This window comes from Rhipicephalus microplus, chromosome X (assembly GCF_043290135.1).
Source record: "Rhipicephalus microplus isolate Deutch F79 chromosome X, USDA_Rmic, whole genome shotgun sequence".
In the NCBI taxonomy this organism is placed as follows: Eukaryota; Metazoa; Arthropoda; class Arachnida; order Ixodida; family Ixodidae; genus Rhipicephalus; species Rhipicephalus microplus.
Window position 1 is genome coordinate 165,774,215 of NC_134710.1, and position 14,471 is coordinate 165,788,685.

Sequence of the window (14,471 nt, forward strand, 5' to 3'; positions counted from 1 at the left end):
AAGAAATATTTTATTCAAAGAACTTCGAGTACTCCTAAGCTCCCACCTTTACACAGTGAAGTCACTCAGCAGCGACACTGAGTGCTCAGAGGCTCTGTGGTTCAGTACAAAATGAGCATTCAACTCCTGGCCATGGCAGTTGTATGCTGATGGGGGTGAAATGCGAAATTGCTCATATAATTTAATTTAGGCACACATTAATGAACTATACGAGGCAAAAATTATTCCTGAACTCTACACTAGGTGTCCCTAAAAAGTAAGCACAATATGCAGACTTAATGTCAAACACCACAAGTTTTTATACTCCTCCTGTTGACTCTAGAAAAAAACACACACAAAACATGCCAGAAGAAATTAATTGAATGCAAAAAGTAAAATAAACTATTCTAATAAATGATCAAACGAAATGTACCTGCTCGATTAAAATGCTCTAAACCAGTGAGACTATATAGCCTGTTCATTTGAAACTGTCTATGAATAGCAGTTTTTCTTCTATCTTAGTAGCTTACATAGTGAGGATGGGGGCAATGTGATCAAGGTTGCCAATGAGGATGCCCAGCTCCGAGATGAACGCAGTGAGAAGCAAGGCTCGCACTGGCTCGCCCCTCGAGGAGCTGACCGCAAAGACATTGAGTACAGGAATAACACCATCTTTGGCAATGGCTTGAAGCAGACGTGGTGCACCTGTGTCAACAAATAGTAATGAATGCATTGTAGATTCCCTCTCACATTTTTTACAAAAGCACAAGTCTATGTTTATACACTGTAGCAAGTAGGGTACAAATAAAAAGTATTAACAAATTACAAGGTGCAAAACAGTGACTGTAGTAACACTGTGCCCTGTCATACAAAATCCAGAAGAATTATGTTCATAATCTCGGCTGCTGACCCGCAGGTCGCGGGTTCGAATCCCGGCTGCGGCGGCTGTATTTCTGATGGAGGCGGAAATGTTGTAGGCCCATGTGCTCAGATCTGGGTGCACGTTAAAGAACCCCAGATGGTCGAAATTTCCAGAGCCTTCTACTACGGCCTCTCTTATAATCATATGGTGGTTTTGGGAGGTGAAACCCCACATATCAATCAATCAATTATATTCATAATAGATCCTAACTGATCCTAGGAAGCAAGTAACCTCAACATGCTTCGTTAACAGGTGAAGTATACATACGCAAAAGCTGCATAAGGTTCGATAACAGAACTACAACGAAAAAAGGATATGGAGGCACAGAGGAGTATGCATGAGCAGTTGGCCACTTCCTCATCTCTATGCATACATAACACTGCTTTAGCAAAAAAATGAAGTCAGGAATGATAAAACACAACAGCGGCATCATCAATGAGCAAATGGCAAGAGGCAAAATAAAGGAATATGAGAAAGTGGCCAAATGCTTATGCCTCAGACACTCCATTAACGTTTCTGTGGAACTTTTTTATCTTTTTCCGAGCCCAGATATCTCTATTACAGAACAGGTGAACTGAACTGTATTCTATAACCTTCTTGATCTAACATTAGATTTTCCATCTGTTGTGAGAAGGCTGTGTGCATACCAGTAAGAGACTGCAGTCCAGCTCCAATCGTAGACAGCAGTGATCCCAACACCACCAGCAGTGGATGAGGCCAGGCCAGCTGGGCTACTCCTAAGCCACCTCCTATGCTCTCTCCAAACCTGCAAGCACAAGGTGTATGCTACACAGACTTCTTTGAAAACAAGGCAAGTAAAATTCCTTGAAAACATGAGTGCACCTATATTAAAGCTTTTTAACTAGATTGGCATACCAAACACAACAATAGCATACAGCATCGGAGTTTCCAGGCTTTATATTGCCCTGATAAACACTGCTGGCTTTGATTGCAACATAAAAAAGCAACATTTTGTGTCATATTAAACAACACAACTTGTTTTACAAGAAAGGATGAACGAAATTGCACCCAATACAAAATAAGAGGGAGGCAGAACTGTTGATAATGTTGAGATTTTCAAAGAATCTAAGAAAGATACATATTGAACTGTAATGTTTAATGAAACCTATTTTCCAAAGCATAGCTAGAAAAAAACAAACACAGTGTATAAAAAAGTAGAAGCGGAGATTGTTATATACTAAGCATATAGTACTGTTTTGGCTTTCATTGTGACTGACAGAAAAATTAAGAAATTTGTGAGACACAAAATAGAAAGAATGAAGTGCTATGAAGGTAATGCTGAACTTACTTGTCTCTCAGGAAAAGGTTGTCAAATGCTGCACCAAAAAGAAACACCCCAGAAATGTCTGCACACGTATCGTCAAGGAAAACAAGCTTCTTAATTGTGACCTGTTATTTATCAAGGCACATTGGCTCGCATGCAAATGCACCATCTGTATACCAGCTTGTTGTGGCTGGTTACATTGTCTCTTTTGCTCTTATGCTTCTATGGGCTTTTTACACCCTTTCACCAATAAATTTTGTAACAAACCAGACTAAAAAAATTCTGTCAAGTGCCCTTTATCCAACATGCATGGCCTAATTAGAAGCAAGTGTGACAGAACTCGGGCTTACCTCAAGACAAGCTGTGTGAAATGTGGCAAGCTGCCATTTAAGATATTCCTTATTAAAATAACAGGGTGTAAATTTATGGGAGATGCTAAGGGTAAATAAGCTCCTTGTTTCCACAACTTTCACCACGAGGCAGTCGCAGTAGTAGTGCACAGAAAACTGAGAATATTGACAGGTTATATGCAAGCTTGGCCCTCATGTTCAATTTATTGCTATAAATGGATTGAGATTTTCCCTTTCATTTGAAATAAGCTGGTACTTCAGAATTAACCAAACTTATGAATAGTCAATGCATGCAATTAACACCTCAATCATTCAAAACCATCTGCAAGATGACAAGTCTGGTATTGCTTGAACTCTGCATTAAAAGTTTTACTACATGAGACTGATACAGAGAGAACATGTACAGTGATTTTATCCCATTATTCAGGAGGCTAATTTTCTGTGTGTTCATAAATGTTGCCTACCATTGTTCAACAGTTGTGACTGCAGCATCAAATAAAAATATATTTGCTGCAAGCCTTCTAGATGGTGTTTACTAGTATTCTCATCCTGAATTTTAACCAGTCAAGGCTGGTGCATTTTTAGCTTGTGTTAGATCCTTCATTTAGAATGTAGCAGCAAGAGCTAGTCTATGCAAGAGTAAACTGGTCAGACATTATTTAGGCAGCCTCAAAGAGTTAATAATAATACCTTGGAATTTCAATATCAGTAAGTGAACTTGCTGTGAAAGAGTGTTGATGTCGGTAAGGCTACAGTTAGCAATAACGTTTGTCAAATCTTAAAAATAGTTTTTTTTCATCAGCAGTGCAAAAAAGGCATCCTTCGTTGCTACTGAAAACAAACATGAAATGCAATAATGCAGATATATTACACAGTACAAAACAACAACAAGACCACTCTTCATCTCACTTTGTAGTTTCATTCTTTTTTTTATTTTGGTGTCTTTTGGTGTCTGTGATGACAAAAACAAAACTACACCAAGCTTTGCCATCTGTTTTTAAGCACTGGCATGACTGCAATGGCGCATAGCTATGCACCACAATACATTTCTTATGCAGGTTAATAAAGGTGTGTGCTGATCCCAGTTCTAAAAAATAATAGGAACCAATAGCACAATTTCCACTTGGTTTTAATTGGTTCCCATTGTGAATTAGCAGACCATTGGGCCATTTGGACCAATTGAGCCAATTGGATATATGCCTATTGGGTCAAATGATGCAGCAGCGTAAAACCAATTGAGCCAGTTGAGTGTATTTCTATGGGACCACTTGGCTGAATTCTAATTGGGTCAAATGGTGTGGCCAGTACATAACCAATTGAGCCAATTGGCTGTATACCAATTGGTTCAAATGGCACAGTTGGCACATTCATCTGTAAAAGTGCTCAAGCTTGACCCCTTAGTGGTAAACCATGCCGAGGTGAACTTTCAAAATTAATCATGGAATAATTATTGTATGAAACTCTATGGTAGCCGTGGCCTGCCGGTTGTGCCACTAAAGTATATTCTAGTTGGCTATAGCCTCCACACTTTTCCCGCAATGTGCCAGCTAGGACTTGTTTTTTCTGCATGTTTTCCCGTCCGGCTTTGCCCGTTGCCTTTGGTTTAGTCGGGCAGCTTTACAATGGCACCTGCATGCTTGTTACACGGCTATTTTTTAGCCTTTTGGTTTGTGAATAAATGTTCAAGATGAGCTCCAGAAGCAGCACGAAAGGAATACTATGACAGTGAAAAATGCGATGCGAGTGACATATGAGATGAAGCCGTTAATGATTACCCGGGCATGCTTCGCTCGAAAACTACGCACAGTGCAACAATGAAGTATGCATGTGCCCAGCTGACGACCGATAAGATCCACATCATTGGTCCTGATAAAAAAACTGCGATGAGAGTGAGGACGACTTTGAAACAGCGCATGCGAACCAGCGTGAAGAATCGTATTTTGCTTCGCAGTGCATAAGATAGATGCACACGCTTATGAGTTTGTCTTTTAGTCGTCAAGCTGCCCACATCAGGATAGATCGCGTTCTTGCTCAAATAAACGTACACTGGTACTGCAATATCTCGTGTTAGTTTTTTCGCTCTTATCGGAGCACAACGCATATTTTTGTGCAAATGTTTAATACTTTCACAACAACGACTTTTGGAAATGAAGAATAATTTTTTGTGGTTCCTCGAGATTCGTTGTATCGATATTTCACGGTATATAGAGCTTATTATTTTGCACATGTATACATGCACATTTTAAAATTTGTTACCTAGGTTTGATAATCGGCTGCTCATTATGCAGAAGTTACTGCAATTTCTATATCTGCATATGCGCATAGAGTGAAATTGGTCCAAATCGGCATGAAGAAGCAGCTGATATTGTCATACGGCATGTAAAATCTAAAACTGACGAAAAAGTAATTATTATAGCACAAAACTATTGTAACCAGCAAAGTTTCCACAGGAGTACAAAGAAGAAATCAAAAAGCAATGATACTCAAGCAGGCACTCTGGCATGTGATACAAATTTAGATGTGTAGATGCAATTCAGGTGCCGGTGTCAGGTGCATGGTGTTGCGGTATGTCCCTACCACAAAAATGTATGCTAAAAGCATGCTTCAGTACACTCAGAGGTTTCTGCAGGATAAAGTCTGCTTTCCTTATTTCCTTTGTAGTCACATACATTTCCTGCATGTATTAACTCATTCCATTATCATCTAACCCAAATATGGCAAGCATAAAGTGATGGAAACTGTGGTGTTGTCCATTCCATGTTGCGAATCTTGGAGTCATGTCGACTCCTGATCTATTTCGATTTCCAGTGATGTGCCACAGAGGATTGCATGACAGGCATTTCCTGTAACCCATTGTTACACATTCTCTTTGAATAAGGAGCAGTTCCTTCCCCCTTCTTGGCCTGGTCTGACGTATACAGCGTGCGCTCTAACACAATGCACCTCCTTTGTCTTTGATAGACAATGTATCCGACAAAAACCAATGCTCAAAATTTAAGAAATGAATATGTGGAGGTGCGACAGCCGGGGTGGAATCTAGGCTCTCTATAATATTGGTATGGGAGTTCAACTGATGGCTCCAGTGAACTGTTGCAAGAACTGTTGCCTTCATGTTGTAAGAGGATTCGATGTTTTGTGACCCAAAGCACAAAAAACAGCAATGGTCACTTCACTATCCAGTTATACTGGATAATAGAACATGGGTAAAGTAATCCAGTGTCTTAACACTCCATGTTCTTCTATACATGCTCACACACTCTTTTTAAATGGAAGAAAACCGACATGGAAACTCACCTAACTCCACACTTCAGTCATGGGCTACAAAACTTGACTCTAAAATTTTCATATTAGTGTTGACATGTTGAAATGTTACATCATACTGTCGTGTGCCATTCGGAGTCCACAAGCATAGAACATACTGTGATAACTGTAGCATGCAGCTGGCCTGTGTGGGCTTTCCAGACATAATAGTGTACAAAATTAACCAACAGCAGGTATGAAGGGCAGAATATGCATTTGCCAGAACAACATAGGAGTGCTCACTGGAATGCATTGTTATGATATAATAATATATATAGGCACTGAATTTGGACTGTTTCATTCAATTTTCTCTATGGGGATCATTCATATGATTTAATGGGAGAAATATGGCACTTACAGTGAAAACGCGAAAGTGACTTAATATAAGCTTTTGCTTATGTTAAGGATGATGTCAGCCTTTTAGAATTGCAATGTATAATCAATAAACTTTGCAAACTATGGAAACACTAAAGTGAAAGGATACAGACAATTGAAGTAGTCATTTGTGCAGCCAGGGTTCCAACTGGGATCGATTTTTGAGCATCAGCCAAGTCCCCAGAACGATTTGAACCAGCCATAATGCCTTTACAGGAATGAAAAGACAAGTACCTAGATTATAAGTGTGACTCACATACAATCTCATTATGACATTGCAGCTAATAAAGAAAGCAATACTCATGAACTTTAAAAACAATGTCACATAAAAGGTAAACACTTCATTCAATTTCAAACAAAAGTAATAAGCCATTGAACTTTTCACTGTGATACATTTATTGCTGAGATAACATACAAATGCACTTGAATAAAATTTGAAGCGTGTGTTGTAACAAAAGCATAATAATAATGATAATAATATTAATTGTGAGGAAAAAGATGGACACATGTAGAAGCGCATTGCCATCGCCTGGCTCTCTCGGCTGTTCACTCACTGGCTACGCTTTGCCTGCTGCTGCTATCTTCCCGGTCACTGTGCACCTCTCATTCACAAGTGACTTCAATGTCGGGATTGGCTGTTGCTCCTGACAACTAATCTCTGCTGCAACAAATTAAGGATTTCGTTTGTGAAGAAGTCGCTCGCCAGCTTTCGCTGATACCGCTTGTTCATGACCAGTCAAATTCCTTGTTGGCGCCCCTTCTCGAAAACATCATCAGGGACCAGGTCGCCGAAGAGGTCTCGCCTTTGCTCCATCAGGCTCTGACTGCTGCTCCCCTGACGTACGTCGCAGTCACTTCCAGGCCTGTAATACTAAGTTACAGCCCTCGTAGTCCGCCTATTCGCCCGCCAGTATCGACGCCCGCCCGCCCAGTCGTACAGTACGCACGAGCCGACGACCCTTGGCGCACGCAAGACAGTTGCCCCATTTGCCATTTGTTTTCATTGCGGCCTTGTTGGACATGTGGCCCGTTACTGTCGATTTCGTGCACCACCTATCTCCAACAGTGTGCGTCCACCAAGGGTCACATATGCGCCACGACAACCGTGCCACAGTTATTCAGATGACTACGAATCTGGTCCTACCTCCCGGACCCCACCCTTCTCTCGCATCTCACCTCCTCGCCGCCGCTCCCTTTCCACCATGCACCGACGGTGGAGCTCTGTGCGCCAGGAAAACTAAGTAGCACAGTTCAAGAGGCGAGAACTGTGTTTCCGGCGAAATGCATAAAGCCTCAAATTTCTCCCCGAAACGTTATTGATGGCGCTATAGAAGGAACATGGACGCTAGCCCTTGTTGACACCGGCACTGCCCTTTCAACGATTGATGCCCGCATTTGCCGCCATATCGAAAAAGTCACGACGCCTGTTTCTGGACTATTCCTTCGTACAGCCAACGCGCAGCACATCGAGCCATCCGGTGCCTGCACAGCCCGTGTCGTCATACAGGATGTTCTTTATGTGATCGGATTCATTGTGCTGCCATCTTGTTCTCACGATGTCATATTAGGGTGGGATTTCCTCTCTACACATCGTGCCATCATCAATTGCGCCCTCGCTGAACTGGAGTTATTCCCATTTTCAACAGATGTCATCAATGACAAGGACACATGTCGCAAAATCACAGTCTGTGACGACACCATCGTGCCTGCCCAGTCTACTGTTCTTCTTTCCATCTCTTGTGACTCTGAAGACGGCGGCTCAGTGCTTTTTGGACCGTCTGCACTTCCAGTTTGCCGCCGATCACTGCCGTTGCCATTTGCCGTTCTTGAGTTCCATTCAGGCGCCTCTGTCATGTACATCACCAATCCATCGCCAGAGCCAATCACTTTGCGACGCCGGGAAACCGTCAGCAAAGCCGAGCCACTGGCGTCATCTTCGATATTCGACACCATGGATGACCCCACTGATATGGCCACCCTCGAGACATCAACTTCTCGGCCACTACCACGATCTTTCACACCAGCTATAGCAAGCAACCTTACGAAGACACAACGAGACCAACTTCCTCGCTAGCTTGATATGATTTCTCTTCCTCTTTTGACTGCCAAGCAAGGGCACTCGGCCGCACAACGACTGTTTCGCATACTATCGACACCGGAAGCCATGCACCCATTCGACAGCGTCCTTACCGAGTATCGGCGAGTGAGAGGCGCCTTATCAATGACCAGGTGAATAGACATGCTTAAACGCGGTGTCAATCAAACTTCCAACAGTCCTTGAGCATCACCCGTCGTCCTTGTTCAGAAGAAAGATGGCACAATACGATTTTGCGTCGATTATCGCCGACTTAACAAGATTACCCGAAAGGATGTGTACCTGTTGCCACGAATTGATGACGCACTCGACTGCTTGCAAGGAGCGGAGTTTTTTTCTTCCTTGGATCTCCACTCTGGCTACAGGCAAGTGTCCATGGCTGAGACTGACCGCTCGAAAACCGCGTTTGTAACATCAGATGGATTATAAGAGTTCACTGTAATGCCATTCGGTCTCTGTAACGCACCCGCCACCTTTGAACGCATGATGAATGGCATCTTACACGGCTTGAAGTGGCACACTTGCCTCTGCTATTTGGATGACATTGTCGTCTTTGCGCCAGATTTCCGACCCATCTACAATGGTTGCATCAAGTTTTGATCTGTGTCCGAAATGCTGGTCTCTAGCTTAACTTAAAAAAGTGCCTACTTGCCGCTAGAAAACTAACTATATTAGGCCACGTCGTCTCCAAAGAAGACATTCTTCCTGATCCTGCTAAACTTCGAGCCGTATCCGAGTTCCCGAAGCCTACTAATCTGAAAGCACTGCGGACCTTCATTGGCTTATGCTCCTATTTTCGGCGCTTTGTTTGTAATTTCGCTACTGTCATCACACCTCTCAATGCACTCCTCCAAGGCGACAACGAACTATCTACCTGGTTAGAAGCTTGTGACGATGTGTTTACAACACTTCGACGCCTGCTTATGTCTCGACCAATTTTGTGTCACTTCGCTCTGAGCGCACGCACAGAAATTCACACTGATGCTAGTGGTGTTGGCCTTGGTGCTGTGCTCGCACAACGTGACGATGCCAACGCCGAATACGTGGTTGCATATGCCGGTCGTGCACTCACAAAACCTGAGACCAATTACACCGTAACTGAAAAAGAGTGCCTGGCCATCATATGGGCTCTACAGAAATTTCGCCCCTATTTTTACGGTCGTCCTTTTGACGTCGTAACAGACCACCCTGCTCTGTGTTGGTTGTCAAACCTCAAGAACCCGTCATACCGCCTTGCTTGGTGGGCCCTCCGACACCAGGAATACGACATCCGTGTCGTATATCGTTGTGGCCGACAACACTCTGATGCTGACGCCCTGTCACGCTTCCCACTCATTTCAGACGCCAGTGCATCTAGTCATAATCACGATATTTCGCCACTCAACATCTTAGACATGGCCTCGGAGCGACGAAATGACCCTTGGGTCGCCACAATTCTAAACTTTTTGTCAAGCCCCCTGACCACCCCGGCTCCACGAGCACTACGCCGCCAAGTGCAGAATTACGCTATCCGCAATGATCTTTTATACCGCCGTAACTACCAGAACGATGGCCGCACATGGTTATTGGTCGTGCCCCGCCATCTTCGTCGCGATCTCTGCTTCGCTTTCCACAATGACCCTCAATGTAGCCTTGGTGGCGTGTTCAAGGCGTACACGCGCCTTCACCTACGCTATTATTGGCGTAGAATGTACAGCTTCGTCTGTAAATACGTCCGCTCATGCCTCGCCTGTCAACGATGCAAACCAGTCTCGCACCTTTTCACAGCACCTCTCCAGCCGCTTCCCTGCACAGCCCACCCATTTGATCGCGTCGGCATTGACTTGTACGGGCCTCTCCCATGCACTGGTGCTGGCAACCACTGGATTGTTGTTGCCGTGGATCACTTGACAAGATATGCCGAAATCGCTGCATCACCTACCGCAACAGCCAAGAACGTTTCTTCGTTTATTCTACGCAGCTTTGTTCTCCGCCATGACGCCCCTCGTGAACTGCTCAGTGATCAAGGCCGTGTATTTCTTTCAGACGTAGTGCAATCACTCCTATCCGAATGCAGAATTATTCACCGCGCCACTACCGCATATCACCCACAGACAAACGGATTAACGGAACGATTTAACCGAACTCTGGGTGACATGTTGTCGATGTACGTTGCGTCAGACCACTGCAATTGGGACCTTGTTCTTCTGTTTGTCACATTCGCCTACAACACCGCCTCTCAAGCCACCATCGTGTTTTCACCATTCCATTCTTCTTGCTATACGGCTGTGAACCCACTAGCACCATTGATACGATTCTGCCATATCATCCAGACGTTGACAACTACCAGCCTGTGTCTGCGGTGGCTCACCACGCCGAAAAATGCCAACAACTGGCCCGTTCTTTCACCTACGACCAACAGTGTCGCCAAAAAACAGCGTCACGACTCCGACATCCCTCTTGACCTTTTCACCGTCGACTCTCTCGTGTGGCTTTTGGTCCCGCCAGTTGCTGCTCCCGGCCTTTTTTCTAAGCTGCTTCCGAAGTATCACGGACCCTACCGTGTGGTTGCACAGACCTCTCCTGTTAATTATGTGGTTGAACCGTTACGCCATCTTCCGACCTTCGTCGTCGGGGGCGAGAAACAGTCCACCTCAACCGTCTCAAGCCGTATTATGACCCTCTGACCTCTCTCTAAACCGCCAGGATGGCTACCTCTCGATACCGGGGGTTATTGTGAGGAAGAAGATGGATACATGCGGAAGCGCGGAAGCGCATTGCCATCGCCTGGCTCGCTCGGCTGTTCGCTCACTGGCTACGCTTTGCCTGCTACTGCTGCTGTCTTCCCGGTCGCTGTGCTCCTGAATAAATCCCCGTAACATAATAATAATAGCTGGTGTTTCAAGTGCCAAGACTGCAATATGCTTATGAAGCACGCTGCAGTGGTGAACTCCAAATCAGTTTGGCCACCAGGGTTTTTTTAACTAACGCCTATACTTGGTTCTTTGCATTCCACACCCCTCAAAATGTGGCCCCCGTGGCCAGGAATTGAACTCGTCTCCTTGAGCTTGGCAGCACATCTTACATGCTAAGCTGCTAGGGTGAGCTAAAAAAGAGGTCTGGAAATTAGTTGTCAAAAGCCAGTTTATATTCAATGTCTCTTGCACTTGCTCCAAACTAGGCTGCAAAACAAGACAGGTACTATATACATCTTCCCTGCCCACACACACTGAAAAACAAAAGCACAATATGCAACTATGAGCCAAAGACCGGTAATATAAGTATATTCTACCTAACTTCCTAGCTACAAAAGTGACTATTCTAGGAACCGCACTAAACTGGTTGACACTAGGCACCAGAATAGGGCAAGCAAACTTTAGATTGACACAATTGAGAAGTCACTCACCAGTAACTGAAGGGAAGAAGATAGCCACAAGAAAAGTGAAAGAAGTTGTAATATCACACACAATCTGGATGTATGACTCGCTTTTGGACGGGAAGTAAGATTCATCCGATGATGAGATCACTTCTCCTTTCTCTTTAAACATGACAGGAATGTTATCTGTAGTAAAGAAAATTGTACAAAAATTCATGATATGCCACTTGCACAATAGCAAAGAGTTATATATAGTATATGATTTGTGTGTGTCTTGGAAAGTTTACCAGCTCATGCAGAGTTTGAAAGTGGCACTGCACAAGTGGGTGAGAATATATATGCAAACTGTTCTATGGAAAACTAGGTGTTCGGTTTAGGCATAACTTTATGTATGTTCTTAGTTTTGCCACAAATCTTGCTATGTCAGCAATGATAATGCAAATAATAAATTTTGTTCATTCTTGTTCACTATGGCATCCCAACATTTCAGCATCTGATGCCATTGTGGATAAATTATATTATTATTGGTGAAAATAAGTAAATGAAGAAACACTATTCTCAAAATCTGCCATTATTAATGATATGTCATGGCATGAAAAACTAAAGTAATTTAATTATTGGCAATTCTAGTGGTCTAAATGATCCCTAATATTCAAAGAGTCCTGTATTTTGAATGTGAAGTTGCTACAATTACACACGCAAAACACTATACATAGTTCTTTTAGCAAAAGTACTTGTTTATCACTCAAGGTCTTGTAATAAACTTGTTAGAGAACATATTAGAAATGCTTGCCTTTATGTAGAAAGAAAGGATTGGAAATTTTGAGGGCTCGTTTTTCACTGTTAGACACAATATTAATGAGAATTGACAGACAATAATGACAAGGAAAGTATAGGGGATGTTAATAGTATTATAAGTAATGTAAATCTGAAGAAAGAAAAAAAAACCACGAGGCCTGCGCGAAACGTGCAGCACTGTCACAGCGAAAGCTGGAAGAGCAGCCTTTCTAGAGCCTTTTTTATACATTCTTTTGTTAACTGCTACAGGGCCATTTGCAGGGTACCCACTTCGCCATAAATAATATTTTTGTGTAGTATGGAGGCATCCACTATGCCATTCTTTGCAATTTGTTGGGGAAGCATGGTACCCGTTACACAATTGCAAGAAATTTAGTGTATTTTTTTATGCTATGGCTGACAACCATGAAAAATTATGCCTAATGCTATTGTAACGGGTTGGAGCATTCGATGACCGACTCGTTATGCAATTCGCATTGTGTGAGGTCTGGTTATTCCTTTGCTGCTCTAAAACACTTTATTAAACACGTTAACGCGATTCCTTTCCTGACATGAAGCCTGCCTAGGATCAGCTTGCAATGAAGTTTCAAGCACCACCATAGCTCAGCGGTAGAATACTGGGCTGGCATGCAGGAAACCCGAACTCGAGTCCCAGTCTGTCCTTGGCGATTTTTTTTATTTACTTATTTTCTTAGTTCATGCGATAGTGGTTATGGACATCAGGCAACTACAGTCCAACAACTCTTGTTGGGATCTGATAACAGCCTTTGTTGTAAAATGGATGAAAAGATAACGTGGTGCGGGCAGGGACCTTTGAATAACACGTGCGATGCTCTACCAACTGAGCTATCACGGCAGCCATCCTATGGTCATCATAGCCCATAAAGTGGATGACTGCCACCGCAGCTCAGTAGTAGTGCATCGAACGTGTTACTGAAAAGTCGCAGGTTCGATCCCCTTCGGCAAGTTATCTTTCCGTCCACTTTTATTTCTTCACAATTAAATTAAATTTTTACCACTAATAACATCATCCCCTTCACTTTTCTTGGCATTATTGTCTGTTAGTTCTCATTATTATTGTGATATTATATAGGTGATAATCCATGATTGAATGCATACATTCATAATGGCAGAATATTAACTATAATATTATCAAATAATATTTACATGCGAGGTACTAGTGGCTGCACATAGAAGTGCGTGTCCATCTGCAAGGCATTTATCAACCATAAAAAAGAGCAATTACATATTGTAAAAAAATTTACACAAATCAACACACTACAAAAATATAAAAGAAGCTTGTGCACAATAACAGGGGAGCATTCATATTGACAAGAAATAAAAAAAGCTAATGCTAAGCAGGTAGAAACATCAGTAAAGTCGGTGATTGTAAGGGAAAACAAACTTACCAAAAAAGACACCACTGGCCAGACCAGGCAGTGCATCTCGTGTGTGCGCCTCGTGTTCCTCGAAATAAGGGTAACAAATGTGGTCATCGTCCTGTGATGTTTTGTTTTCATTCTCTTTGCAGAAAATGTGCCACAGAGAGTTGGAAACGTTACGATCCTTGGTGCAGTTGTAATCTCCACCACTCAAAATGCGATCTCCAAGAACACAGATCCTGCAATTATAAAATGCATAGTTATATTTTTATAGCAGTGCAAAAGACCTTGACAGAGTTACAAATGACACTAACAGCCATGTGATGCAGTTAAAAGATGTAATAAAAAGCTAGCAAAAAATTCTATGTTCTAGCAAACACAGCTGCACAGTCCTGCATTGACAGTCCTAAATAAAAAGCCTTCAAAGAAAGGCAATTTGATGAAATGAGAAGTGAATATGTATTGATGCACTGAGATGATGACACTGTGCACACTGATGAGAATCATAGTGAACCCTTTTAGTATAACTTTACAGGAAGGCCCCTATTGTGACAACATGTGATGAAAAGTGTATACTTCAAGATGTGCTTCCAAATGCATTTTGAGAGAAGCAATGTAGCTGGCCCAATG

General features: G+C 42.8%; 1 protein-coding gene across 1 annotated transcript in view; it reads right to left on the minus strand.

The window, feature by feature from the left end:
• kcc (solute carrier family 12 member kcc) overlaps positions 1-14,471 on the minus strand; it is a 162,716-nt gene that overhangs the window by 35,768 nt on the left and 112,477 nt on the right. The window contains exons 8-13 of the mRNA XM_037428516.2: positions 13,869-14,080; positions 11,692-11,847; positions 6,321-6,419; positions 2,211-2,268; positions 1,549-1,667; positions 510-684 (exon numbers count right to left, since the gene is read on the minus strand). Coding sequence (XP_037284413.2) covers positions 510-684; positions 1,549-1,667; positions 2,211-2,268; positions 6,321-6,419; positions 11,692-11,847; positions 13,869-14,080 — 819 coding nt within the window. The remainder of the gene's footprint in view (positions 1-509; positions 685-1,548; positions 1,668-2,210; positions 2,269-6,320; positions 6,420-11,691; positions 11,848-13,868; positions 14,081-14,471) is intronic.